General features: G+C 41.7%; 1 protein-coding gene across 2 annotated transcripts in view; it reads right to left on the reverse strand.

The window, feature by feature from the left end:
• CDH4 (cadherin 4) overlaps positions 1-26,866 on the reverse strand; it is a 665,459-nt gene that overhangs the window by 235,526 nt on the left and 403,067 nt on the right. The window contains exon 3 of one of the 2 annotated variants that reach the window (XM_043527024.1): positions 6,737-6,837. In XM_043527024.1, the coding sequence (XP_043382959.1) occupies positions 6,737-6,837 (101 nt within the window). Of the gene's footprint in view, positions 1-6,613; positions 6,838-26,866 lie in introns of both variants that reach the window. The other variant, XM_037915875.2, reaches the window with a different exon arrangement.

The raw sequence follows: 26,866 nt of genomic DNA on the forward strand, positions 1-26,866 counted from the left end.
ATTTTTAATTAAATCAGCTAGTTATGCAAAAATTCATTACTTCCTTTTTTTTATCAAGTAACAGTGTGGCTGTATAGAACAGATCACATTAGAGTCAATTAGTAAGAAAAATTGTCAGATTTGGCAAGCCACACAGACTTGTAGAACACATCAGCTGACAGACAGGAAAAAGTTTGAGTGAGATTCTAACAGAGCCATCTCCCCTAAAGGAGACTGTGCTCTGCAAAATGCACACACATGTATTATGCATGCCAAATCCAACACTGGCGTGAGGAAACTGGTGCGTTTATGTGACCAAACTGTGCTACCGGCTGTATGCACATGCTATTCGTACTGAAAAATGGTGTATGCATGCAAATGTAGGATTCTGCAGTCACAACAAGCGTGTGTGCATATTATGCCTCTGGCTGGTTGGGTAGGCTTTTGAAAATTTGGTTCCATCTAACTAATAACTCAAACACAATCAGCTTTGTGGAGAACTACAAAAGCTTTTTCACACCTGTAAACCAGTTTAGGAAAGAAAAGTAAGAAGAATATCAGATCCATCTGAAAGCACAAGTGAGAATTTTGAGGTAGGCAGAATGCCCATCAGCCAGTCTCCATGATTCAAACCCACCCCCATCCAATGGCAGCAGTGGGCAGGACAAGTTTCATTACCTTGTTGCCATGTGAGTTAGTCCATCCCCCATGCATGGGGGAAGAGACTGGTGTGGGAGAGAGGGAAAGAGAATGAAGCTGCATTTCCCCCACACATTCTGCGCTCCAGCAGGAGTGGGAGGGGAAAATACAGCAGTGTGTACAGCTCTACCCCAGCTTCTCCTGCTTGGGATCTTCCCCACCCCATCCAGAGAAAGGTGTGTTTCACTGCCCCCGGACTCATCAAAGGCACACCCTGGCTGGCGATGGCATAAACAAGCCCTATTCTGAACAAGTCTCTTTTTAACTGTTGAGGTATTTCAATCTTTTACATATGTGATCCAGGGGGTGGAAAACGCTTTAGACTGTTAGCAAGATAAAACTCCACAGATGATAACGTAAGGGCTGTGTCTCGGGAAAATATCCTTAACAGTCAATTGGCACTGATTCCACAAGATTTTCACGTTCACGGTGTGTAGCAGCTGATTCTACATCTGGTTCTGGAAAGAACGCCAAAATGAGATGGGACGTAGCACAACCTAGGCAGGGCTTATGTGAGTATTGGTTTTTTAGAGACAGACATCTCTACTTTTTTGCTTGTGCTCGTGCACATGCATGTATTTGCAAGGTTTTAGTTGCACAATTTCCATTGACTTCACAAAATCCCTCTTCAGTTATGAGAATTTGGGAGGACAGGGCAGGAAGACAGTAGGATTTACAAAGAGAATAATTGAAGTAAAAACAGATTTCTCCTTGGATAAGTTACTGACAGCAACAAGGGCTGCTTGTATCCCCAACCCCTTCTGTTGTGAACTCTCTTCTCTGTTGCCGTGTTATCAATATTAAGGTATAGAGTGATAATTACAGAAAAATTAAATACAGTAATGAAGAGAAAACAATCTGTCACAACTGAGTTCATATGTTTCAGCACATATGTATAAGGAGAAAAAAAGTTCAGCTTGCCCTTTATGGGTCAAATCCTCAGCTGGTGAAAATCCAACGTAGGTCAACTGACTTCAAGGGATTCAAAGAAGTGGGTGGAGAGGACTGGCATGATAGACAGCGATGAGGATCTCAGTAACTGCACTTTGTATATTCTGGAAGGGGAGGTGTGGAAGGCTAGGAAGTAGATGGATACAGAATCATCCATACTCCTTAGGAAGATTTCAGGGTGTGCACATATGAAACATAGCGTATTCTGAAGACTGACATCTTCTGCTCTATCACGGTTTACAAGCATATAGTTTTCGTCTTTTGCAGTTGGTTAATTGAATATGCATTTGATAGAAAAACATAGTACATGTTCTTAGCAAAGCCAACAATGCATAGCTAATTCCAGATAAGCAAAGCCAGCAAGCTGACTTTATTTTCTTCTAGAATATTATCCTACTCAAGTTTATCTTTTCATAAATGCTGACGTCAGCTATAAGGGACTAATATTAGTTCCATAAACAACAATTTCTTGTTTGCAAACTATACCCACAGGTCCCATTGACACTTTCAATTGCAACAACAGCCAGTCAGATGAGAACAGTGTGAAAAACTTTATCTTAGTATTTACTGTTATGCTAGAATATCGCTCAGTTTCCTCTGGGGTAATTCAGCACTCCAGTGGGAAATATGTGACCTCATTTGCATTTTCTAATTGAATTGCTATCAGGTTTCCTGCAAGACTGAACAAAAAAAAGTTCCTACAGTTACTAACACCACTTGCACTCACCAGAAAAAAGTTTACCTTCAAGTAGTTGCTAAGAGAAAAAAAATTCTTTATGGCTCATAAAATGGGTTTTATGCTTACCCTCAGTTTTTTCACAATCTAATGAAACTTAGATTCTGTAGTTAAAATCCTTATATTACAGGGGTGAACATGGAAAATTTGTTGGGCCAGCGATGCCTAGGATAAATAGCTGCTACCTCACGTTTATGTAGAATTCCTTATTGATCCTTCAACAATGAGGTTATGTTATCTCCAAGATAATTAGCAAATTTTAAGGGTGTAAAACAAAAGCGAGGAAACAGAGCCATAGTGTAACCATTGCTCAGCTTTCAAAACATCAGTTTTCACCAAGAGTAACCATGCTGCTGTAACTGAGCTACACGGATAGTAACAAAATCTCTGGTTTCAGAGGAGCAGCCGTGTTCGTCTGTATCTGCAAAAAGAACAGGAGGACTTGTGGCACCTTAGAGACTAACCAACGTATTTGAGCACAAGCTTTCCTGAGCTACGGCTCACTTCATCGGATGCATGCAGTGGAAAATACAGTGAACAGCTTGCAGGTAGACTGCTGCAGCAGCACAGAGCCCTTCTGAATTCAATGGCAGCCTCACTGCAGAGCAGCTGTCTACCTGCATGCTGTCCATTGTGAAGGCTTCTCAAATACCATGATGTTTCTGTCTCAGCTCCATCTATGGCCCCTGCCATCATCTGAGAGCCCCCCAATCTTTAATGAATGCATCCTGACAACACTATAGAGAGGTAGGGCCATGCGATTATCTCAATTTTAGGATAGGGAGCTGAGGTACTGAGAGACAAAGTGACTTGCCCAAGAGCCACACCCAGAGAGCGCATGGCAGAGCAGGAATCTGATCCTATGTCTCCTCAGTTCCAGGCTAGTGCCCTAACTACTAGATCAACCTTCCTCTCTGTAAGGGTTGCACTGTAGTAACCATTATGACAAGCTAACTTTTGAATGGTGCCCACTCCAGGTAGGCCAATCATTTCCTTATGGAATTTTAATTCATTGATAATTCTGAACCAAATTTTATTTCCCCCTTCAATGAATATGCAAGTGGGTGGAGTGTGGGTGGGAATGGGAAGGGGCAGAGAAGCAGAGGAATATGACACTTCTCTTTTGCCCAGTATACCTCTGCAAGAATTAGCCACAGTTGGTCTGCAATCCCCAAGGAGCATGAGGAATTACAGGTCAGTGCTAACTAGCCCCAAAGGGAGGTCTGTGTGAGGGATAAACGCGAGCAAACTCTGACAGCAGGGGGCTGGATAAGAGACTTAACACCAGCAATTTTTAAGTATCCAGGAGCTACAGATCACCTACACAAAATCACTCATAGATTTACAAAGTAAAATGGATTATTTTGATTGTCTACACGAGTGTTTCTCAAGGCAGCAACTCGGTCCCTGGTATTAAAGAGGTTGAGAAACACTGGTCTGCACTACAACACATATCACACGTAATGGTTTGTTGTTCTCAAGAAACATTATATATATTTATTTGAAGTCTTGCAGGAAAATCAGAAAAGTCCCTAAAACAGTTTTTATAAAAGCATTTTTGATTGAGTCGTATTAGACCTTATAACAATACATTTCAAATCTTTTCCCGTAACAGCCATGAAATGCTGTATATTAGGGTCATGGCCTGAAACTGGATATTGTTGGTTTTTAGCACCACATTGTTATCTTTGAAAATAATCTTATGATGTTGCTCCTTTCTTTGGTAAACAAGTCTTATTTTGCTTGCAGAAAGCATAAGGGTTTAAATAAAATACAAGTCAGATGCCTGAGATGTGGCACAATAAAACTGTCTGTGACCTTGTCATTAGTCTTGTATTCCACAATTTTTCAGCATCAAACTATACACTAATAAGGCTTTTAGAAAGGAATGATATGAATTTTAAAAAGCTGTTGTTCGTTCTATCTTGAACCACAGTTCAGTTTATTTTAACTTTAGAGGAATTTCCAGTCAGATATTTTACTAAAGCAGAAATGTGCATTCTCTGGGCTTTCCCAGAGTGAGAAGAAACTGGAGTACAGAAGCTGCATTACTTTGTTCCCCAATATTTAATCACTGTTAGAGAAAATGGTCTTTCTTTAGTGCAGCTTTGTGATGAATAGATTTTTTTTCTTCAATTCCCAGGCAACTCTGCATTTTTTAAAATCGCTTTTAAGCTCAAACACAAAATGAAATTTTCCAAAACTTTTAGCGAATCAAAAAGTAAAACAAAATTTGTGCAACCTCAAAATGAAATATTTTGGTTTGATTTCAAGAGTTTTATGTATTTTCATTTGGATTTTCTAAAATAAAATTAAAGGACATTTTTGAAAGAAAAAGTCATTTTGAACCAAAATATTTAAAATGTGTCATTTGGAAAAATGTCAAAATGAAACAGTTTGATTTCTTAGGCTTATTTTTTTTTCAACTGAAACAATTCAGTGAAACCAGCACAAATTCGCGGAACATTGAGGTGTATCTGCATTTTTCTCTGAAAAAGTTTGCCCAGCTGGATTCTTTTGTTACTAAGTGGCAGATACAGCTGATATAATGTACAGGGCATAGTTATGTCTTGTACAAGACAGAGCAATGCTACAGAAGACTGAGGAGGTGGTATATGTACATGGCTCAAAACCTTGTGAAAGTTCTGGGGTGAAAACATTGGGTGGCTACAGAAAACAACTCCATCTAAGTGCTTTCCACCATGTTTCCCAGCAGGTGAAAAAAACTGTCCCAGAAAGGATGGGAAGGAAGCAGGACCGTGACCGCCCAGAGAGGACTAGGTGTACTTGGGGAGTCAGAAGCACCGTCATAAAGCACGAAGAAGGATTGTGACCTCTCTGAGCTGCCCCTGTGGTGGGGTGGCTCTGTACCATTGTCATCTACGCTACAAGCTAGGGTTGTGAGTCCCTTGCTCACGTACACTTACTCACGCTAGCTCTCATTGAGTTAGCGCAGGCATAAATAGCAGTGTCACTGCGGTAGCACTGGAAATGGCAGTGGAGGCCATGCATGAAACTGGTAGTTTTCAATACGGCTCAGCCACGCCTCTGCGCCTGCGGCTACACTGCTATTTATACTCACACTAGCCAGGGGAATCACCCTCACTCATAGTGTAGAAGTAGCCTAAATTGCATGACGTAGCCCTCAGGCTGCAGGGCAGGGACTGTTCTTTCTTTTTTAGTCACCATGCACGTCTATAATGTTAAATATATAATAATGAATACACCTGAGATGCGATGTCTCATGAAGTTTCCCTTAAGTATGTATTGGTGGCTTTTCTAAGGCTTTGGAATTGGCCTGGGTTATTTAACTCCAGGGAGGAGGGATGTTGGTGCTCAGCAGACTGAATGCCTGTCACAACGGTGCCATGTTGTGCCTGGTTGCCCTTTTGGCCACTGAGGGCACTAGACAGTGGTGCTAATGAGCAGAAACAATGCTCCAGCCCTTGTTGTCTTGGAAGAAAACAAGCTAAAATCTCCTCTCTTGATCCTCACTGTGGGAGCACGCTGCATTTCCATGGGGCTTTAGAGACAGACAGATTGCTCGTTGCAAGAAATTTATTATTATAAAATCACTGTAGAAAACTTCCTGGGTCAAATTCCCCTCTCAGCTGCACCAGTGGAAACAGTCAGTGGTGTTAGTCCAGATTTACATCACTGTTACAGAGCAAATTGTGACCCTGGGTGTTTTGAGAAAAGGTTGCAATTAAATTCTGGAAGGCAGTCGGGCACAGGGTCTTATTGCTATTCATTCATTCAAAGGCTGTATTTCGAGTGGAGGGACAATATTAACTGTAAGCAGCAAAGAAATTCTAGTAGGAAAAATTCTATAGACTAAAAAGCTTCATGATATAGATCAGAACCAGCTGATCACTTAAGACTATAAAAGTATGAACTGAGGAGTTTATTCTCCTCTCTAGTAACACTAAGTGAAAGCACATGTGCCAGCAGGAGAATATACTGCTAAAGAATTGTTCACAAGATGTTGGCCATAGCTTGTTGCACTTCCTATTTGAAAACCCGCCCTTTAAATACAGTTGTACAATACATGAAGTTCACATTCATATTATGTGCAACTTCTTTAAGAAATAGTAAACGTAATGGGAAATAGGTCTAGGTCCTGCCTCAATACATGGAGATGGCCTAGGTGACCTCTTGAGGTCCCTTCCAGTTCTACGTTTCTATGATTCTATGAAACATCACAAGAGGCAATTTTAATCAAGGAAAGACAGCCTTAAAGGCCTTTACCTTGTGTCCATTGTGCTGTGATTTCCCCCCAACCAGTAATCTGACCATTGTTTCCCATCTCTCTAGGGTCTGGTGGTCCCACGCAGTTACCATAAACATTGTCTGTTTCAAGGGGATTTGCACCTGGTGGGCAGCATATATGGTCCCATCTGTCCTCACTTTGAAGTCCAAGTTGTTGGTTTCGTACCGAATTCCGTTCTTCCCGGGACAGCCATTAAATTTCACTAGAATAGGAGGCAAGAGACAAAGAACATGCACGTCAGATAAAAAAAAAAAGCCATCGAACACAAGTTTCAGGCATTTAATTTTCAGACGCATGCTCTCTCTCTCTCTCTCTCTAATAACCATCAAGGAAATGATTTAACCATTTCTTTGCCCTTTCAGGAATGCTCTTGTGCTTTATCTCTATCCCCAGGGAAGAAGCTGTGGGCCATTTTTAAAGTATTTGATACAGTTTCATTCGATCTAAAACACAGCTGTTCCCCATTTCTACAAGTGGATTTCTCCCTTGTCACTGTTATCTTTTAAATTCAACTAGAGTCTATTACCCACTGTGGGTATTCTTTAGACAAAATGTATTTTTTCTGCCCAACCCTTCAACAATTTCCCTATGAGACAGATATGTATAGATGCTTAACTAAAATTTAAACACCTGTAACAATTCCATTATCAGAATAATAAAAAAATATTTTTTACACAAAGAAAAATTTTAAATATATCCCTCTGCTGGAGTCGGATACACAGAGAGAACTGTAATCTCTCGCTGATCTGACTGTTTGGCATACTACAGTCAAGTGAAAGAGTTGGAACTCTGAAACAACCTACAAACTGCAATGTGCAGTCTGTCTGTCTGTCTGTCTGTCTCTCTAATCAGATCAAAGTTCTCTTACTTATAAATCTTTGTGTATTTTTAAGTAGAATTAATTTAAAGATGTGATTGAGAAGCACTGTTATGCATGCCAAGCTGAATATCACAAATGTTAGGTTGAAAACAAAACAAATCACCCCATATTAATTAAGCAACACAATCGACTGATTAGATAAGATTTGAACCGGCAAAGCACAATATTTTTGACTGCTCCAACAAGCCACCAAAAAAAAAACATACACCCTATTAAAAGAAACACATTACAGCAGCGAAAACATTTCCAGTGATTGCGAATGGATATACAGCTATCTGTCTTAGGTGCTTATATGGCTCCCATCACTGTTGTATGCGAGCACCTCACAGTCTGTTATGTATCTATCCTCTTAATACCTCCCAAGAGGTAGGACAGTGCTATTATAACCCCTTTTTACACAGGGAATAGAGACAGAGAGACACTTACGATATGTCTTCATAGCAAAGAAAAACCCATGCTCCTGGGACTCAGGGTGTTTCATTGTTGCGTAGACTTCCGGGCTCAGGCTGGAGCCTGGGCTCTAGGTCCCTTGTGGGAGGGTCTTGGTGAGTCAGCTGGCATGGGCCAGCTGCAGGTTTTTCTTTGCTGTGTAGACATACCCTTAGGGTTTTGTCTAGGCAGGGACGCTCAGGAAAATTAATCCAAATTAACTAAAAGGTATGAATTTAAAGTGGATTAGCTCAGCGGCATTAAACCCCTGTGTGGATACTCTCATTCAGAATTAAATTGGCTTTAATTCACGATAGCTTAATTCATTTTGGAAGTGAATTAAACTAAACCAAATTGAGGACTCTTTAATTCTGAACAAGAGCATTCAAACAGGGGCTTTAACTAATCCACTTTAAATTCAGACTTTCGTTAATTCAGATTAATTTTCCCGAGTGTCCCTGTGTAGACAAGCCCTAAGTGATTTGCCCAAGGTCACACACAAAGCCTGTGATGGAGCAATGAACTGAACCCAGGTCTCCTGAGTCCTAGACTAGCACCCCAACCACTGGACCATCCTTCTGCTGCATTATGCACAGTGCATCTCTAAATGAGTTTAGTATCGAGATCATTTCATAACTGTGCTGCTTACAAAGGCTTTCCAGATTATATATTTATTTAAACCATTTTAGTACATTTTTAAATCTATATGCTGTTGGAACTGTCAGCTATTGCTTCCATAAATTATGAGGCACCAACAGCAAGTGTCACATTTTGCTGATAAAAACACTGGAAAAAGTTACCTAGTATTTAAAAAAATGTGGATATCAAAGCAATTATAGTGGGAGGATTTTTTTTTAAGCAATTTCACTGTCACCTTTTGCATGATTTAATTACTGTTTATTCCAAAACCCAGAGGGAAAAAGCTCTTCACTGTTTTGTTTTATAAAGTGTGTTATTCTGTGATTTCACATTTCATTGTTGCTTGGTTTGCGGTACATAACTTTTACGCCGGTCTCATCTGGAATATTTCAATTCAAACCTCTCCCCAGTTATCTGTGCCTCCCTCCCCCGTGACACTAAATATTTTTTTACATAATAGGAACGGCCACCTTCTGCATTGCTAGAAGTTCAAACAAAAATAATTACTTGGTTTGTCTAAGAAATAGAGTATCGCATTATCATCATCTTTATTTTGGTTATTATGGGTACGTAACTTCGAACAGCTCTCTACAGAGGTTTGGAAAGGGAGGCACAATCCGTGCCTTTAAGAGTTCACAGTCTGCATCAAACGCACACTGAGGGACACTGACACAAGAACCAAATACAGGGATTTTCTGCGGCCCCAGCTCTGTGAAGTTTTTGGTCGTCTCAGGTCCAGCCACGGATCTCATAGAAAATGGAGGATGTGCAGTAGCTTGAAGCTCAGTTCTTACTAAGGCAAAACTTCTGTTGAGACAAACAGGAGTTTTGCTGGGGTAAGGGATGAGGAACGACTACAGAATTAGGCTTTACGTGATGTCAACAAATTTGGAGGTTGCCTCCAGCTGCAAAGTTCTGATGTGGAACTGAACCACAACGTTCTCAACGTCTGTGGCTCTTCGGAGTGAGAGTTCTAATTCAGGCCCATTACTTCTTGTTAAAATCCTGGGATCACTTTGAGTTACGGCATAGACAGGTTTCAGAGTAGCAGCCGTGTTAGACTGTATCCGCAAAAAGAAAAGGAGCATCCAATGAAGTGAACTGTAGCTCACCAAAGCTTATGCTCAAATAAATTTGTTAGTCTCTAAGGTGCCACAAGTCCTCCTTTTCTTTTTGCATAGACATATAGAGACGGAGCCAAACCCACTGAAATCAAGAAGAGTCTGTCCACCGGCTTTAGACTAGGCCCATAATGAGGAATACACTAAAGTCTGAATAAGTATGAACATGTAAGGTTTGTATGGCATCGCTCACAACCCAAGCTATGTTATTACCAGAAAACCATTAAGTATTTAGCATTTTAGGGGGAGATTTCAATGCCACTATGGGATTTGGAGACTGACTTTCAATGGGACTCCTGGTCCTAAATCCATTAGAGCTTTTGACAATCTTCCCCCAACTCTCAGCCATGGTAAATATGTAAGAACACACTCAGGGCTTGTCTATATATTTAGTTTGCAACACACTGGGGTGTGAATGTACCCGTCACTAAGTGTCTGTGTGGACCCTGTGGACGTGCACTAACAGTTCCTTAGTGCACTTTAATCTACTCCTGTTTCAAAGCACTACTAGTGCACAGCTGGGTCCACATGGGCAGTTAGTGAGTGGCAGGCTAGTATGGGGTAGATTTGTACCCCAATTTGCTGCAAACTAAGGCTATGTCTACACTAGAGAGTTTACAGCAGCACAGCTGAAGCGATGCAGCTCCGCCGCTGTAAGATCTCTCATGTAGCTGCTCTACGCTGATGGGAGAGAGCTCATTATTAAACCATCCCAACGAGCGGCAGTAGCTATGTTGGCGGAAGAAGCTCTCCCACCGACATAGCGCTGAGCACACTACCGTTTATGCTGGCGGAACTTATGTTGCTCACGGGGGTGTTTTTTCACACCCCTGAGCGACATAAGTTTTGCTGACATAAGCAGGAGTGTAGACATGGCCTAAATGTTTGTGTAGGCAAGCCCTGAGTGTACTCTAGCTGTTTTATTGCCATTTATTTATTTTGATACCGCTCCCACCCAGCACTCTATGTACTGGACAAACAAAATCTGGGAGCATTATTAGCCCCTGATTTATGTAATGGAACTGTAAACTCTAAAACCCAAACAGGCACAGTGATAAAACTGATATATAAGAAAGAAAGAAAGAAAGAAAGAAAGAAAGAAAGAAAGAAAGAAAGAAAGAAAGAAACAAAGAATTAAGCAAGCTATAGTGGTTGCCTTTTATAAACAATTCAACACTTAGTTTGATTTCATTTAAATTAAAAAAAAACACAATGTACAATGTGAAAAATCCCTTCCTATATGTACATATTGATTCAATATTCAAAATACTTAAACATCTGTTTAAGACACAGCGCACTGTTCCAATATGCTGCTCTAGTGTCATATGTCACTGTGCCGACTTTTATGCTCCATTATCTGAAAATGGCTACCTCTTAGACAAAGTCCCTCTGTGATTCACTAATTGCTTCCATTAGTTTAAAACAAACTCGACTAGACAGAGAGAATCCTGAGAGAAATTAAGACTAATTTTTTAAACAAGCAACCTCTCTGCTCCACTTTGTTCCTCTCAGATACAACAGGTAGACAAATACACAGAGATTTATTAAAAACAAGGAAGTCCTCCCCAACTGAGATCTTAGATGGGCAAAAAGACAGAAGACTTCAAGGAGAGTATGCGGACCTCAGCACAGCAAGGCAGCCTCAGTAATAACTAAGTATATTAGGCCAAGTTCATCCTTAGTATCAGTTTATTAGCTTCAAAGGAGAGACACTAGGGTGCAGTTAGCTTATTGTGAGGACTATACTGTGAATCCTTCACTCAGGCTGGTGAGCAGTTACTGACTCTATTGGGCCTATGGGGGTACCTGTTTACCAATGTCAGGGGGTCACCACCTGGCCTATTTGGGTCTCTCTTATGACTACTTACATATGCCCTAAAGGGCTGATCTAGGGTTGATCTGAGAGATGCCAAGAACACTGACTTCAATGAGGGGGTAAGCTGCTCAGCCCCTTTCAGGATCAGGCCCTGAGTGACTCAGTACACGAACGCTTTTGGTAGCCTTTTCATGGCTCACCTATGCATCATGACCTCCGATACATACCGATGTATTTATGCCCTAAATCTGATGACACATGATGATTGTTGTGACAATCTACACTATTATGGTCACCACTTTTACAAAATTATGATAAATCTTGTCAAGGCTTAAATTCTCAATGATTTTTTCCCAGAGACTCCCCTCCCTCCCCTCAATTCGGAGCTCCAGGCTTTAGCCCCATGGGGGGAAGGGGAGGTGCCAGGGCTCAGGACTTCAGCTCCTGCGGTGCGGGCCAGAGGGGATGAAGCCCCAAAGGCAGGCGCCTCCCACAGGTTTGAAAATATTTCCTGGAGGTCCACTCTGGTGGACTCTGGCTGAATTTAAACCCTGAATCTTGTGCAAAGTTGCCTTGTGAGGTATCACTGGAAAAGTTATAATCTGTTGAGCATCACTATCCTGCTAAAATGTGTGTATCCTCTTTGTATTTGAAGTTATGAAATTTTGCTCTACGTTTGTTACCGAAACATCTTGTGAGTCTGAGGAATGCACATAGACCAGCCCCTGAGAGGTAACAAACAGTGAACAAAACCCACACATGTCAAGCCTCACATAGACAAAAGGTGTTGGCAAAAGATTTGCAATTCACCTGAGAGAGATGCTACAAATCTCACATATGCCACAGACTGAGTGTCTGCACCCCAGCGGGGGGATACTCCTAAATGCCAGGAGGAGAATATGGATAAGTGACAGTGACATCACCACTTCACCTCTCCCCCCTCACCTATACTGAAGGCAACAAGATCGTTTGGAAGACAAAAACATTTGAATTGGGGGGAGTGGTCCAAACTGGAAAAGCTTTCCAGTTAGCACAGACTGCTGTAGGCTTTTAGGTAAGAGAAGCCTTGTTGCTTCAAATTTTACTTAACCTGATAAAGTTTAGGAAATAGCTTTCAGTTTTTTATCTTTTATTTCCTTTTGTAACCAGTTCTGAACGTCTATGCTTATACCACTTATAATTGCTTAAAATCTATATTTCTGTAGTTAATAAACTTATTTTAATGTTTTATCTAAGCCAGTGTGCTTTTGATTGAAGTTTGGGGAATCTACTCAGGTTACAAAGGCGAGTGCATATTTGTACCCTTTGATGGTATGACGAACTAATTAATGACCTTATTCTAATCAAGGGGGTCTTGAGCAGTGTAAGACGCACATTTCTGGGGTGCAAGGCTGGGGTTGGGGGAATTTGCAGGTATCTCCCTGTATACAGTTTGAGAGTGGCTGAGAGAGCCTGCATATAACTTCGGGTGTGCCTTCACATACGAATGGCTGTGTGAGAGCAAAACCTGAGGGGGCTTTTTGCCACTAGCAGAGCAGTGAGAGGGGTACTCTGAGCAAGATAGTTAAGGGGCACAGCAATTCCACAGTCCAGATAGTACCTGGGGGCATGTTACAATTGTACATTACAAAAACTGCTTCAGTAAATTATGGAAAGCACAAACAACATTGCTGGGAAAAAATCCTCTATTGGATTGTTTTATCTGCTATTTAGATCACAATTGCTATCTAATCTCTGCTGTGGACTCTCAGGTACCTCTTCAAAGGGGTGTAGAGGGATTCAGCCAGACAAGTCAAACTTTAATGAGAGTTGTACAACTAAATCCAGGTAGAGGCACTTTGAAAATGTATCTCACAACAATTAAATCCAAATGTCTTTAATGGAAAAGCCCATCACACAGACTCATTAAGATTGAAAGTAAGGTATTAATGTTTTATGGTCGCTGAGGAGATGAACTTGCATGAGGGATGGATAAGAATGTCTCAGAGTTTTTGCGTAGTTTCAGGGACTTTAACAATGCATTTTGCATATTTTGTGCCACAAGGATTCCTTGTTTTTATACATACATACATATATATTAAAATTTTACAAATTACACTCCATTAAAGTTAAGCACTGGTTTGATTGCTTTCCTGAATCAGGACATCTGTATATACTGTATGAAATAATATTATATTTCAAATAAAAAATACAGCATGCACCTTATCACATGCACTTTACATGATACTCCTATGGAACACTGCCTCATTCAGGGTGCACTTTAGGAGACAGGCAGTGAATGCTACAATGCACTGCTCCATTCAAAGTTCACGTTACTCACAAATGAATTACTCACAGAATCCACACAGTTCCCTAGGATTTACATAGTTTGTGGGTGGATATCATTTTTCTGCAGGACAGCAACTTTCAGCCACCAATAAAATGCTGTGGGGGAATCTCCGGGAGTAGATTCTTTTGGATATTTCCTCCCCATGCCCAATTTTCACAGAGTTTACAGCAGAAGGAGAAGATCTCGTTTGTAGGAAGTTTCAGGGAGCCAGGGGGAAATGTTTCACAAGGTCATCGGTGGCTGAAAGCTGAAGACTACAATGGAAATGCTTAAGTGTCCTTCACCATAGGTGCTCCAGTCACACTGTACATACTAGCACACAAAAATGCAAATATGCTTCCATGTGGTATAGCAGAATTGCCAGCACTCTACTCTGAAACCTTATTATCATTACACATACACACACTCCTCGCTGCACAAAGAGCATGCTTTTACAGAATTTCTATAGCATTTATCTTGGGGGAAAAAAGCACATTACTCTATAGTAATAAATGTGACGCCAATCCATTTTTTTAAATTCCTCCCTCCCCATTTTGCTTTAATTGATACAGAATTAAACTTTAAAATTTACATGATGCCCAATAACATTGATCTTTTTTCTGTAAATAGCTCTACATTTATGTCATTTGCAGTTGATGCAAATCTTGTATTAAAAAAAACAAACAAAAAACCACTGGCTATGTTTATCAAGCTCCGATCTCTGTCGACTTGAATCTATCTTTCTTTGACCAGTTTGAAGTCTAAGGAACACTGCATGAATTTAACATTCAAATGCAGTGGCATCAGTAATTAGGATTTCGGATAAACAGCGGAGCCCCACATCTATCATTTTTACAGGATGGAAATTTTTTTTAATATACTGTGGATAAATGTTCAGTGATGCTTATCGAAAGCTTATGCTGAAAACACCATCAAATGCTGGATGAAAAGAAAACCAGTAAGGCATCCTCATTAGCAGGCTTTTAGGTTTAACCCTTTACCCTCATCATTTTTAATTGCTTGCTCTATGAAAGGAAGCAGTATGACAAATCTGATATGGCAAAATAGGTACTGAATGCCAGGCAGAGAAGTTGCAGCAGTCTGCAGCAGACTTCCTGGCATCTAAGGAAGAAAAAAGCTGTATCTTTCTTCAAACAGGAAATGGTGTAAAAATGCAACAAGTTTATGAATTGTCCTTTTATTATTATTTAGCTTATTAGGCTAACAGGACAGGCTCAAATGATCACATACTGAACATGAAAGATTTTCTGTCTACACATTGAACTTGTTGGTCACCAAAATGCCTCAGAATTAGTTTTATGGGGGAAGGTCTGCTTGCATTTAATTTGGTCATGGACACTATTCACCAAAAAAATTAGCTTTAAGACTTATCCTTCTGAGTTCAGAAAAGGATACATTTTTTTCTCATTTAATCCTATTTAATTAACAACAGCCACTTTTTGATAAGCCACACAGTGCCACATGTCCAGGAATAACTCTGCTCCTTTGCCAGGAGTTGGATCATGGCATGACAGCATCCTGCAGTTCAAGGCATTGTCCCCCAGGGAGCACTATTTTCCACCATATTGCCCCATAAAGGCAACCATATTATCAGTGTAAACAGTTCCCTTGGTTTTAGCCAAAAGGCTGAAAAATGATAATGTAAAGCAGTCTCCTTTCTCCTGGACTTGAAAGAGTCATCTTACAAATTCTCCTACCTCCACTAATATGCAAAAGTACACTCTGCATTAGGAATCAAACTTGGATCCATTAACTGCCCCCCAAACACCCCACTTTCCCTAACAGTGACAAAGGAACAGTCCATTAACCATTTAATTGTATTTGCCCCCTTTTCTTTTCAGAAGACAGGGCTTAGAAGCCAGAAGATATAATTGGCAAGTTCACCTCTGTACAAACGGTGCCTTTATTTAACACTACATAGATGGCAATCTGCATGGAACTTGTAGGGAGGAGCACAGTTTCAAGTAGGGAAAAATTTGGAGACCAGCAAACCAGCCTGTTTGCACAAGGCTTGAATGCTAGCTGACGTTGCAGCACCTCTGTAATGAAGTTCTTTTAATAGAAGCCAGTTTAGTTTTACAGGCATGGAGTGCTCTCACGTTATTACCCAGTACAAGGTGCATCAGACACTTTATAGTCATTCTTTGTGAGCTTTTTAGCAAATCACTTGCCCTCTTGCTACAATGTGGCCCAATGCTACAATGCATCTGCATTCAAACCTCCTGTTGACTTCAATGAATCTTTGTACAAGGAAAGATGGCAAAACTGGGTCTTTAGGATATACATTAACAGCCTTTGTTTTTCATATTACAATGTCATCACATAAGCCATTTGGAGGAGACGAAACTAAGAACACTAAGACTCTGTAATCAGAAAAGAGGTCACCATACATAACAATTTTAATCTCACCTTATAGGTATTGGTGGGCAATTTATTGCCCCAGACAGCATTAATCTTCTGAAAAAAGGTGTGAGACCATTCAGTGAAACAGGCAATCTAGCTAGCAAATATTCTTAAGTATTTTGTAAGTAAGTACGTTGTATTTATGGGTGGTGTTCTTACAATCTAGCAATGTTCATTAATCAGCGATGTTAAAAAATTTGGAGTATGTCTCACTATAAAGTTTTATTTGTTTGAAAACAATGAGTGTGTAATAAATTTTTGGGCCAAAATTTTCCCAGGTTGCTTGATCAGACCTTTATTGGTGTTCCTGCAATTGCATGGTACCTATATGACTAAGTAGTATTACACCCATCTTAAATATGAACAAACTGAGGTCAAGTGAATTCCCCAAGGCCCAATTGTGAGCCTATGGCAAAGCTAGGAACAGAACCCTGAAATTCAGACTCCCAGTTTCCTGTTCAACTTGGTAGATCACATGGCCTCATTAACCCCTTTATGATTATACCAAACATAGGAGATGAAAGTTTGGACTGAAAACATGTTAAGTGACTTCCCCCTGCATGCCACAAAGCAAGGGGAGCAGATTTTGGCATACCGATCCCTCTCCTTGAAAAACACATTCCTTACTTAGCCTAGGAAAAACGGGAAATGGACAAGCACCAAATATATGTTGTTTTACCCACCCTATTGTTAAGAAATCTTGTGGATAAATACGAGAAGTTTAGTTTTATGGACCCCTTCTGGGATTGTTTGGTGTAAATTACAAAAGCTAATGGTGCCAGGTTGAAGAGAAAATGAGAACTTTGGAATGCGATTCTGTTTCTCTTTAGCCTGAGAGAATGCATTTAGCTCTATGCAATTTTTATTATTTCTAAAATGTACTCTATACAGGTGGGACAGTCTTCTTTATAGCATTCAGAGATCTGACTGGTAATATTAGGTTTTTAAAACAAATACAAATACTCAGCAATGCCATTCCATTTACAGCAGCTGCAATGTAAAAACAAAATAAAAAAACCTCTTCCTCCCTGGATTGTTTGTAATGAGTCTAATGCTATAATCTAATATCATAACTGGATTTCTCTCTCACACAGACAATGAAATACTCAAAGCCCTCCTTGCTTTGTAGAAGACAAATCATGCATAAATAGAAAAAAATGGTAGCACTAAAACCTGATAAAAACAATGTTTTGTTGGGTTTTTTTTCCAAGATATCAACCTGATGTTACTAATTTTATGCATTACATTTTCAAGAATGTCCCCATTAAAATATTGCACTAATAAAATCTGAGTGTCTTTATATAATATTTATAGCACTGTGGGCAAAACAAAGTCTCCTGGTAAAAGGAAAAGCAGCAAATCAAACAACGTTGATGGTAAGTGTATGTAATGGTCATATCCCTGGTGATCAGGTTTGACAGCATGCAGTTTAAGAAAACATTTTGATATGACAAATAAAATGTGTGTGTGTGCGCACGCAAGAAAGAGTTTGGATTATTAACTGTCCTGAGTTTAAAAAACACGAATGAAATATCAGTGGGTAGGGAAGAAGAGTAGTTTATGGAAGGCTATATCTATAATCGGTCTCCTTCTGAAACTGTATTTCTATTTGCAATGTATAACTCTTATTAGAAAAAACTCACTATTTTCCCATCCAAATGAACCCTCCACTGCACCCAAAATCAAAAAGCTGTGCATCTTAATTTGGATGACGGTTTACGGAGCCCCAGTCACCATCTCCACAACCCACCACTCTAACAACTAATGTGACAGGCGAGAATTCCAGATGCTGATCAGAGAGGCCGATCTGAAATGGCTCCATCATTTACAGGGAGAACATGGATACTTCCTAATGACTTGCTCTTGATGGGCCCAATCCAATGCCCAGTACAGTCACTGAAATTGATCAACTGCAACAGATGCTGAATCTGGGGTTTTTTTCTTCTAATTTTTCTTCCTGAGAGGTGTTTAAGTCAAATATTTTTGTTACGTGTTAGAAGAAAATACGGACTCATGCTTTTCACTTGTAGGTCCAGCAGTATCTAAAAGCTGTCCCTATCTACGGGAGGCCTATATGAAAAACGCCACTTTCCAAATGGAGAAGTGCTTCTACACACACAATCCTGTGGTGGGAACCACAGCTGGGAAGTGAAGGACTTAGTTATTCAGCTCAATCTATCCTCTGACCCGAAGGATGGTTGCTCTAAGGGCTAGTCTACTGTACTGCTGAAGCACGTCTGATGAAGACGCTCTCCACTGATGGGAGAAAGCTCTCCCTTTGGCACAATAAAACCCCTACCCCAGAGGCGGTAGCTATGTCGGTGGGAGAAGCTCTCCTGCCGACATAGCGCTGTCGGCACCGGCGCATAGGCTGGTGTAAGTTACGTCTCTCAGGGGGTGGCTTATTCACACCCCTGAGCAACATAAGTTATACTGACATAAGCTGTAACCTAGACAAGTCGAAAGTCATTGTTGAGGCACATTCCCTGGCAGGCCGGGGACCCTTCCACTGCTGCAGTCTACACGCTGCTCCTATTCTGTGGATCATCCTCTCCAGCTGTCAATCTAGAACTTTCCACAGATAGTCAACTGATTTAAAAAAAAAAAGTGATAAAAAATGCATAACCCAGTGTATGATTTGAAGAAAACATTTGTGTGATAAGCCAGGAAATGCCTACTCTTTGCTCCTTGGGAGTCAATAATACTGTAACCTGGGGCAATTTTAAACTAATCTCCTTGATCAATCTTTCTTTCTCTGTCTCTTGACAATCTCTTTCACATATGTCAATATATGCTTGAAATATTGCATACTAGCAGCTGTCACAATGAATAATGCTTACCTGACATATAAATGGTCAGACAGCAAATTGCAAAACATGGCAATATGCACCTTGTTGTGTCTGCATTTTGGCAGTTAACTGTGGACATTACACATACCGTCCCAGTAGATTATATGCAATCTTTGTGCTTATGGTCACAAATATTTGCCAGTCTGGAGCACTGTTCCCTCTAAGCTGTGCACGTTTGCGTGCGCACACAGATCCTAAACCCCGCGCACACGGCAAAACACCACGCGCACAAAAATTTGCACAGAAGAAATTTTTTAAGCACACGGCCTGTCAAAAATTAGAGGGAACATTGGTCTGGAGTCATATTAAACCTCCTTTACACTTCAGTGTATGACCTTGTACTAAACACTCTCTTATTTATGTTCTTGTAGTCTTCAGTTATAATGAATCCACATATACAGTATGTACAATAGCACAAATTGAATCACATTTGTAACATATAGTATACTTGGTTAAAGTGATTTCACCCACTTCTCAATTGGCTCCACCAGTGTTTCTCAACCAGAGACACGTGTACCCCTCAGGGCACACAGGGCTCTTCTAGGGGTTACTCAACTTATCTCGATCAGTGTTTCTCAACCTCTGGGTGGTAACCCCCAGGGGGGTTGTGGGATGGGTTTAGGGGGGTTGCAAGTGCAGGGCCAGCATTAGTGGGTGGCAAGAGAGGCAATTGCCTGAGGCCCCACAGCACAGGGAGACCAGTGAAGCTAAGTTACATGCTTCAGCCCCAGGCGTCAGGCTTCAGACAAGGCTCACAAGTGAAAAATATGCTCAAGTATCACAGTGAAATGTAAGTACAATATTTATATTCCAGTCAATTTATTTTATAATTATATTGGAAAAGGGACAAAGTAAGTAGCAATAGCGTGCTGTGCCACTCTTGTATTTTTATGTCTGATTTTGTAAGCAAGTACCGTATCTACTCGTTCATTAGCCCATTTGTTTATAAGCCAACCCCCCAAGATGGATAGGTAAAAATAGTAAAAACTGTATGACCCTTTCATAAGCCGACCCTATATTTCAGGGGTTGGCACACTTTGGCTCCTGCTCCCTCAGGGTAAGCCTCTGGCGGGTCGAGACATTTTGTTTAGCTGGAGCGTTCACAGGCACGGAGCCCCTCAGCTCTCAGTGGCTGTGGTTTGCTGTTCCCAGACAATGGGAGCTGCGGGAAGTGGCGCCACTTCCCACAGCTCCCGTTGGCTGGAAATGGCAAACCACGGCCACTGGGAGCTGAGGGGCTCCGTGCCTGTGAACGCTCCAAGTAAACAAAACGTCCCGACCTGCCAGCGGCCTACCCTGATGGGCCGGGAGCCAAAGTTTTCCAACCCCTGCTATATTTTAAAAGCTGTCATCGCAAGAAACACTCAAAAGTTTTGCGAGAATTATTTTAATGTAATCTAATGAAAAACCTGTTGTTGTTATAATGATAACTGAACAAGTATGTATTCACCTTCAAAATTACAGTCAATAGTTAAAATCAGTAAATGAATATTTAAAACAAGTAACTTAGAACAATATGACACTTTAAAAAGTCCTAAAATCTTTCAAAGTCTGAATCAGTCTCTGATTCACCAAACAGTTCATTAAACCCGGCTTCAGTCACAGCTGCACCTGCATTGTCATCGTAGATGTTGGCAGTGTCGTCTTCAGACTCATCATCAGCCTCAGTTGTGTCATCATCAAATATGGCATCATCTTCTGACCCGTCGAGTGCCTTACTGATAGATTTCAGAGTAACAGCCGTGTTAGTCTGTATTCGCAAAAAGAAAAGGAGTACTTGTGGCACCTTTCTGTTTTCCACAGTATGCATCCGATGAAGTGAGCTGTAGCTCACGAAAGCTTATGCTCAAATAAATTGGTTAGTCTCTAAGGTGCCACAAGTACTCCTTTTCTTCTTACTGATAGAGCATTTCCTACATGATTTTTCTATCGTTTCTGAGGGACTGGACACCCACGCATCCTTGATTCACTGGGTGACCAGATTGATTTCGGGCTTCATAAGATTCCCGCCTTTTGTCAACTTCACCATGCCTGAGCACATCCATTCAGATCACATTTTGCATAGCCTGTCTTTAAAAGGTTTGTTCAGGCAGACATCAAGCGGCTGTAGAACATGTCCCAAAAGATCATAGCAGGTTTCTTGAAAAGTGCTCCTGGTCTCTTATTCCACACTTTTCCAAGGCCATTCAATAGTCCCACTTTCTTCCATACACCCCTTTTCGTGTGCATGTATGATGACATCAGCAGGAAATTTCATGTTTTTAGGCAAGGTTTTTCTTTTAAAAATAACAACAGGAGGGAGCTTTGATCCATTTGCCAAACACGATAAAACCACCGTAAAATGGGTTTTTTTGTGGCCAGTGGTTTTAATTAAAACTGTTTTTTCACCAACACCGGTTACCGTTCTGTTGCTCGGGAGATCAAACATCATCGGTGTTTCGTCCATATTTCTTATTTGTGACAGTTCAAATGAATATTCCTTTCAATATTTTATAATAAACCTTTGGAAAGATTTGATTTTTTCTTCCTGATCTCTCCGCAGCTTTTGCGCTATCTTTGTTAGCTGACGAAGACAGAGACTGTGACGGTTCATGAAGCGAGTACACCAACCCGCTGATGCGACAAACATTGATGGCTTTACTGACTTGTATTTGTCATCTTTTGACATTTGCAGAGCACGCAGACGAATTCCAGTTCTAGTGACAACGTACCCATTTTGTCGACATTCAACAACCCAATTATTGAGATCTTTCTCCAGCTCAGAAAATGAAGCGCACCTCGTTGGACATTTTTTCTTGCTTCTTGGCATGTCTTTTAGTGTTGTTTTATTTTTTTGCCATTCTCTTACTTGCTTCTCATTGATCGAGAATTCATGAGCAGCGGTGCAATTACTGTTTGCTTCTGCATATTCAACAACTTTAAGTTTGAACGCTGCATGATAAGCAGACCTTTTTCTTTTGATTTCACCGTTGTTCATTTTAAATACTAGTATGAAAATAGATTATTACTGTAGTTATAGATTTTGTAGGACTTTATATAGGAATGTCACCTGCTTTATCACTGTCAAATTATTATTGTTTTTTGTTATTTCAAAGCAGCCCTGTAGATTGGCATGTCTGTGGGGATAACAGGCTATTTCAATTTTATTAGAGATTCCATCGATTCTGCACGTTATATTTTCATATTGGCTCGAGACTTATGAGGTCCATGGGTAGAAATGCATGAAGAGATCAAATTACACAGTAGCGGACTGACACCAGTGCTATAGTACTATCGTTCATTGTATTTTTCTGATTGGCTTGTAAGGCATAGCATTTTGTGAAATGCATGGGTCAAATGTCATGCAGATCTGCAGCACTGCTCTTTTAGTATTCCTTTCAAGCCAATCTAGTCCACTAAACAAAGCCTTTGTAACTTTAAAAGGCTGCAGTACTGATATCAATAAATGGGTCAGCAAACTTTGGCTCCCGGCCTGTCAGGGTAAGCTGCTGGTGGGTTGGGACATTTTGTTTACCTGGAGCGTGTGCAGGCATGGAGCCCCGCAGCGCCTGTTGGCTGGGTATGGTGAACCGCGGCCACAGGGAGCTGAGGGGCTTCATGATGAAAGGGGGACAGTAGTCTGGAAAGGTTGAGAACCAGTGGGCTACACTACTGAAACAGTAAACAAGCAACAAGTAAAGGCAAAACTTATTCCATTTGACATGGCTGGTAAAAAAAAAAAATCACTTTTTTCTGATTATAGAGAATTACAAAAAATTAGATTTAAAATTTCAAAGATCATCCTCTGTTTTAAGCACACAAATTTGTGCACTCACATTGCAGGTGCAAATACGGATGCACTCCCTATAAAATGTCTAAGAACACTGTGTGCAATTTTACATCTGACAAAGTTTATTTTGCACCCACAAAAACCAATGCCTCTAATAGGTTTTATGGATGCAAGTTGTAACCCCTGCTTATGCACAAGTGTTAAAATATAAATAAAGGAGTTGTGACAGCTGGATAGAGGCCCCACTGAAAAATTTGCCTCTACATTTCCATAGCTGCCTAAATCCCTACAACACCTCCCCTAGCTTTATAACTACTTTGGACAGCTCTTGCCTACACAGGATTTCAGTTCCCACTGGAATACTGTGACCAGATGCAAAGAACAGGCACAGCACACTTTATCACATTGCAATTTGGATTTGGAAAGGAAACTGAACCATCCAGTTGCTCTTGTAGTAAGCCAACAGCGATGAAGAGCTGGGAGTGCATTTAAAAAACAGTGGATATAGTTTCAGATCTAATTCCCACTCAAACAAAACCAAGCCAGCCTTATAGTAAATAAAAATCAATTCCCAGATGCTGCCCACCTGCCTCTCATTCTCACCTGTGCCATTTTCCATTTATTCTAAGACAATTCAACTGAAATCAATGTTTTTAATGAAGGAAATGTATATTTCAATTTGGGTTTTGGAATTGGAGGGGAATAAAGGCCCTCTGGAGAGAATGACTATAGTACATAAAGGAAAAGATGAATCACAGTAGCAGCAGCCAGACATCCTCTAACTAATTTTCAGTAAGCCAGGAGTTGGTCCAGTTATATCAGGCTCATTGCTGTACATTAACATGCTTTATTCAGTTTTTTTCCAGAGCTAAAGTATCAGCTGTAGACCCCAAAGGCTTTTCTCTTTAGGATCAATCAATCTACCTCACTGCAGTGCAAAACATATGCTGTCGGCTCTGCAGCTAGCTCAGAAAAGGACAGTAGAAGAATTTCTGTATAAAAATAGACATGTTCTAGTAGTCGGTATGGGGACGCTTTCAACAGTATCACTTATTTTTACGGGATTAGAACTGAGCACTGGCAAAGACAATATTTCCCAAGGTCCGCACTCACCCACTGGTAGTTAGGATTCATCTAGACCTGTGCTTCAGTTCCAACCTGTGGAGCATTGAAACCAAGGGGGATAAAAAGCCTAACTCAGAGGACATCCGTGTAGTAGAATTTTACATCAAAGGGTCACTAACACATTGTGCTGGGAAAGTGTTCAGGGGCAATAGGTAACATTGTGCTGGTGACAGACCAGTAAGGGATTCTGTTACCCCCTGCCTTGTAACTTTGGGGTGCCTTAATGCAGTGCTCAGATCCTTGATGCCAGCTGCCAGCCTACAAGCATGAAGGTCCCACCCTGGCTTCCATCAGCCTAGTTATTCCTTGCAGCGTGACCCCAACAGCCCTTCCAGTCCTGAGTCTCCCCAAATCCTTCTACCCCAAGTTCTTAACTACCAGCACTCGGACTTTACCCCTCTGGTTTATCACCCGCGCAGGAGTGAAACCTACTCCGTTATCAGTTCACTTTGTGAAACACACTCCACACAGGTTGTACACCAGAGTACTGCTTGGGGTTTAAAAAAAAGGTTACTTAACAGAAAAATCACAGATTCAAAGATGAACTAGTTAGGAAACGCAAACATATACAACTTACACAGAAAATAAACAAATACGCAACCTCAGGCTTTACACTTCTATATTAGAGAAATTCCCTTTTCTAACAGGCGTTACCTATTGCCCTGAACAGTTTCCCAGCATACCCCGTCATAGAGGGGATCCTGTGTTTTGCGGACAGCGTTCCTCCTCGATGATGGCCCTCAGTTTCTGGCTGTCCTTCACGTCAAACCTCTTCTCTTGTAGGGTTTGCAGGTTTTTTCTTTCCCTCAGACTATGGTGATTTATGGTGGGGGAAATTTCCAACTCTTAGTTTTCCAGGATCGGGATTTTGTTTTCACTTTGGAGTTTTCAGTGTTTTCCCATTAACTTGAATGGTTCACCATGGTCTTTTCCTAGCTGGACAATGGATGGGTACTTGAAGTTAGGTTCATGTAAACATCTGGCTTGGGAGGAGCCCCTCCCTGCTGTCAAGTGTATTTGAAATTGTAGTATTGGTCATGAACATACTTTTCTATATACATAAATACACAGATTTACAACCATTGTCTGTATACTTATCTCTTAGTGACTATAAAGTTCAAAACATTACAAGCTTCACAAAAAGCTTGGCAAGGTTTTAAACTCAGTCCCATCAGATACAACCAGTTAATTCAATTGCTTACTCTTTGGGGTTCAGACCCTGTTCTCCCCTTGTGGTGTCGGGACCCTGATTGTCACACACATGCTTGACATTTTCAGTGGAGCAGCTCAGAATGTGTCTCTTATATTATTGAGGCCATTGCCTACCATGTTGACCAATACTGTCTCAGTGTTTCCTTGTACTGCCCCATATCTCTGTTTGCAACCACCTGCTGTCTCTTGTCTTACGCTACGTCTACTTATTCATAGATACTAAGGTCAGAAGGGACCATTATGATCATCTAGTCTGACCTCCTGCACAACGCAGGCCACAGAATTTCACCCACCCACTCCTGCGAAAAACCTCTCACCTATGTCTGAGCTATTGAAGTCCTCAAATCGTGGTTTAAAGACTTCAAGGAGCAGAGAATCCTCCAGCAAGTGACCCGTGCCCCATGCTACAGAGGAAGGCGAAAAACCTCCAGGGCCTCTTCCAATCTGCCCTGAAGGAAAATTCCTTCCTGACCTACTTACGGTGCTCAGGGGCGTGAATAAGCCACCTCCTGAGCGACATTAGTTACACCAACCTAAATGCTGGTGTGGACTGAGCTAAGCTGGTGGGAGAGCTTCTCTTGCCAATGTAGCTGCTACTACTCTTTTGGGGTTGGATTAATTACATTGACAGGAGCCTCTCTTCTGTCAACTTAGAGTGGCTACACTGGAGAGCTTATAACGGTGGAGCTCCATTGGTGCAGGTGGTCACCTAAGTTCCCTGTAGGCTGCGTGGCCATGCAGCAGCCTTCTTAGTACCGTGCAGGCGCTCAGGGAACCTGCTGTGGCCGGGGTGCCCCTCCCCTGGCCCCAACCTAGCCCAGCCCCCAACCTGCCTCGATTGGGGTGCCCCTACCCCGGCCCCGACCCAGCCACGGCCAGGGCAGCCTGGCCGGGCCCGACCCGAACCCAGCCACGGCCCGGACCTGCTGGGGGGAAGGGTGCCTATCCTGTGACCCCAGCCCCAGAGCTGCTGCGGTGGAGAGAGGTGCCTCTCTCCCCGCCGTAGCCCCGGAGCATCGTCCTGCACCCCAAGCTCTTCATCCCCACCCCAGAACCTGCAATCCCAACCGGAGCCCTTATCCCCTGCACCGAACTCTCTGCCAAAGCCCTGAGCCCCCTCCCACACTCTGAACCCCTAGGCCCCACATTCACCTCATTAATTTTGTTACGTGCACTAGTATGAAGGTCATGTCTCACATGTCACTTCCATATTGGTGCATGTAATAAAATTCATTCCTCACATGGGTGGGAAAAATTAAAGGGAACACTGCTGGCCATCAGATGGGCCGGAATCGGGGCAGAAGGGGTAGGGGGCCATGGCTCATCATTTTTACCAGCCGTAAGGGCAAGCGATGGGGGGAGGGGGTGGAGAGGAATGAGCAGTGGGCGGGGTCTTGGGGGAATAGGTGGCATGGGGTGGAGCCTCCGGGGAGGGAGGGTGTGACGGCCGCGCCACCGGGGGAATGCGTGGCATGAGGACAGGGCCTAAGGGAAAAGGGGCAGTGAGGTGGGGGCAGGGCATTGGGGGGAATGGCAGCAAAGGGGCGTTGGGGCCATGATTCGGGTGCCGGTGCCCCCCCCCACACTTTTAGGGAGCTTCTGGAGCTCCTGTGTGCCGGTGTAAGCTCTCTAGTGTAGCCATAGCCTTGGACCGTAATC

The sequence above is a fragment of the Chelonia mydas genome, chromosome 13 (assembly GCF_015237465.2).
Source record: "Chelonia mydas isolate rCheMyd1 chromosome 13, rCheMyd1.pri.v2, whole genome shotgun sequence".
NCBI classification, from domain to species: domain Eukaryota; kingdom Metazoa; phylum Chordata; order Testudines; family Cheloniidae; genus Chelonia; species Chelonia mydas.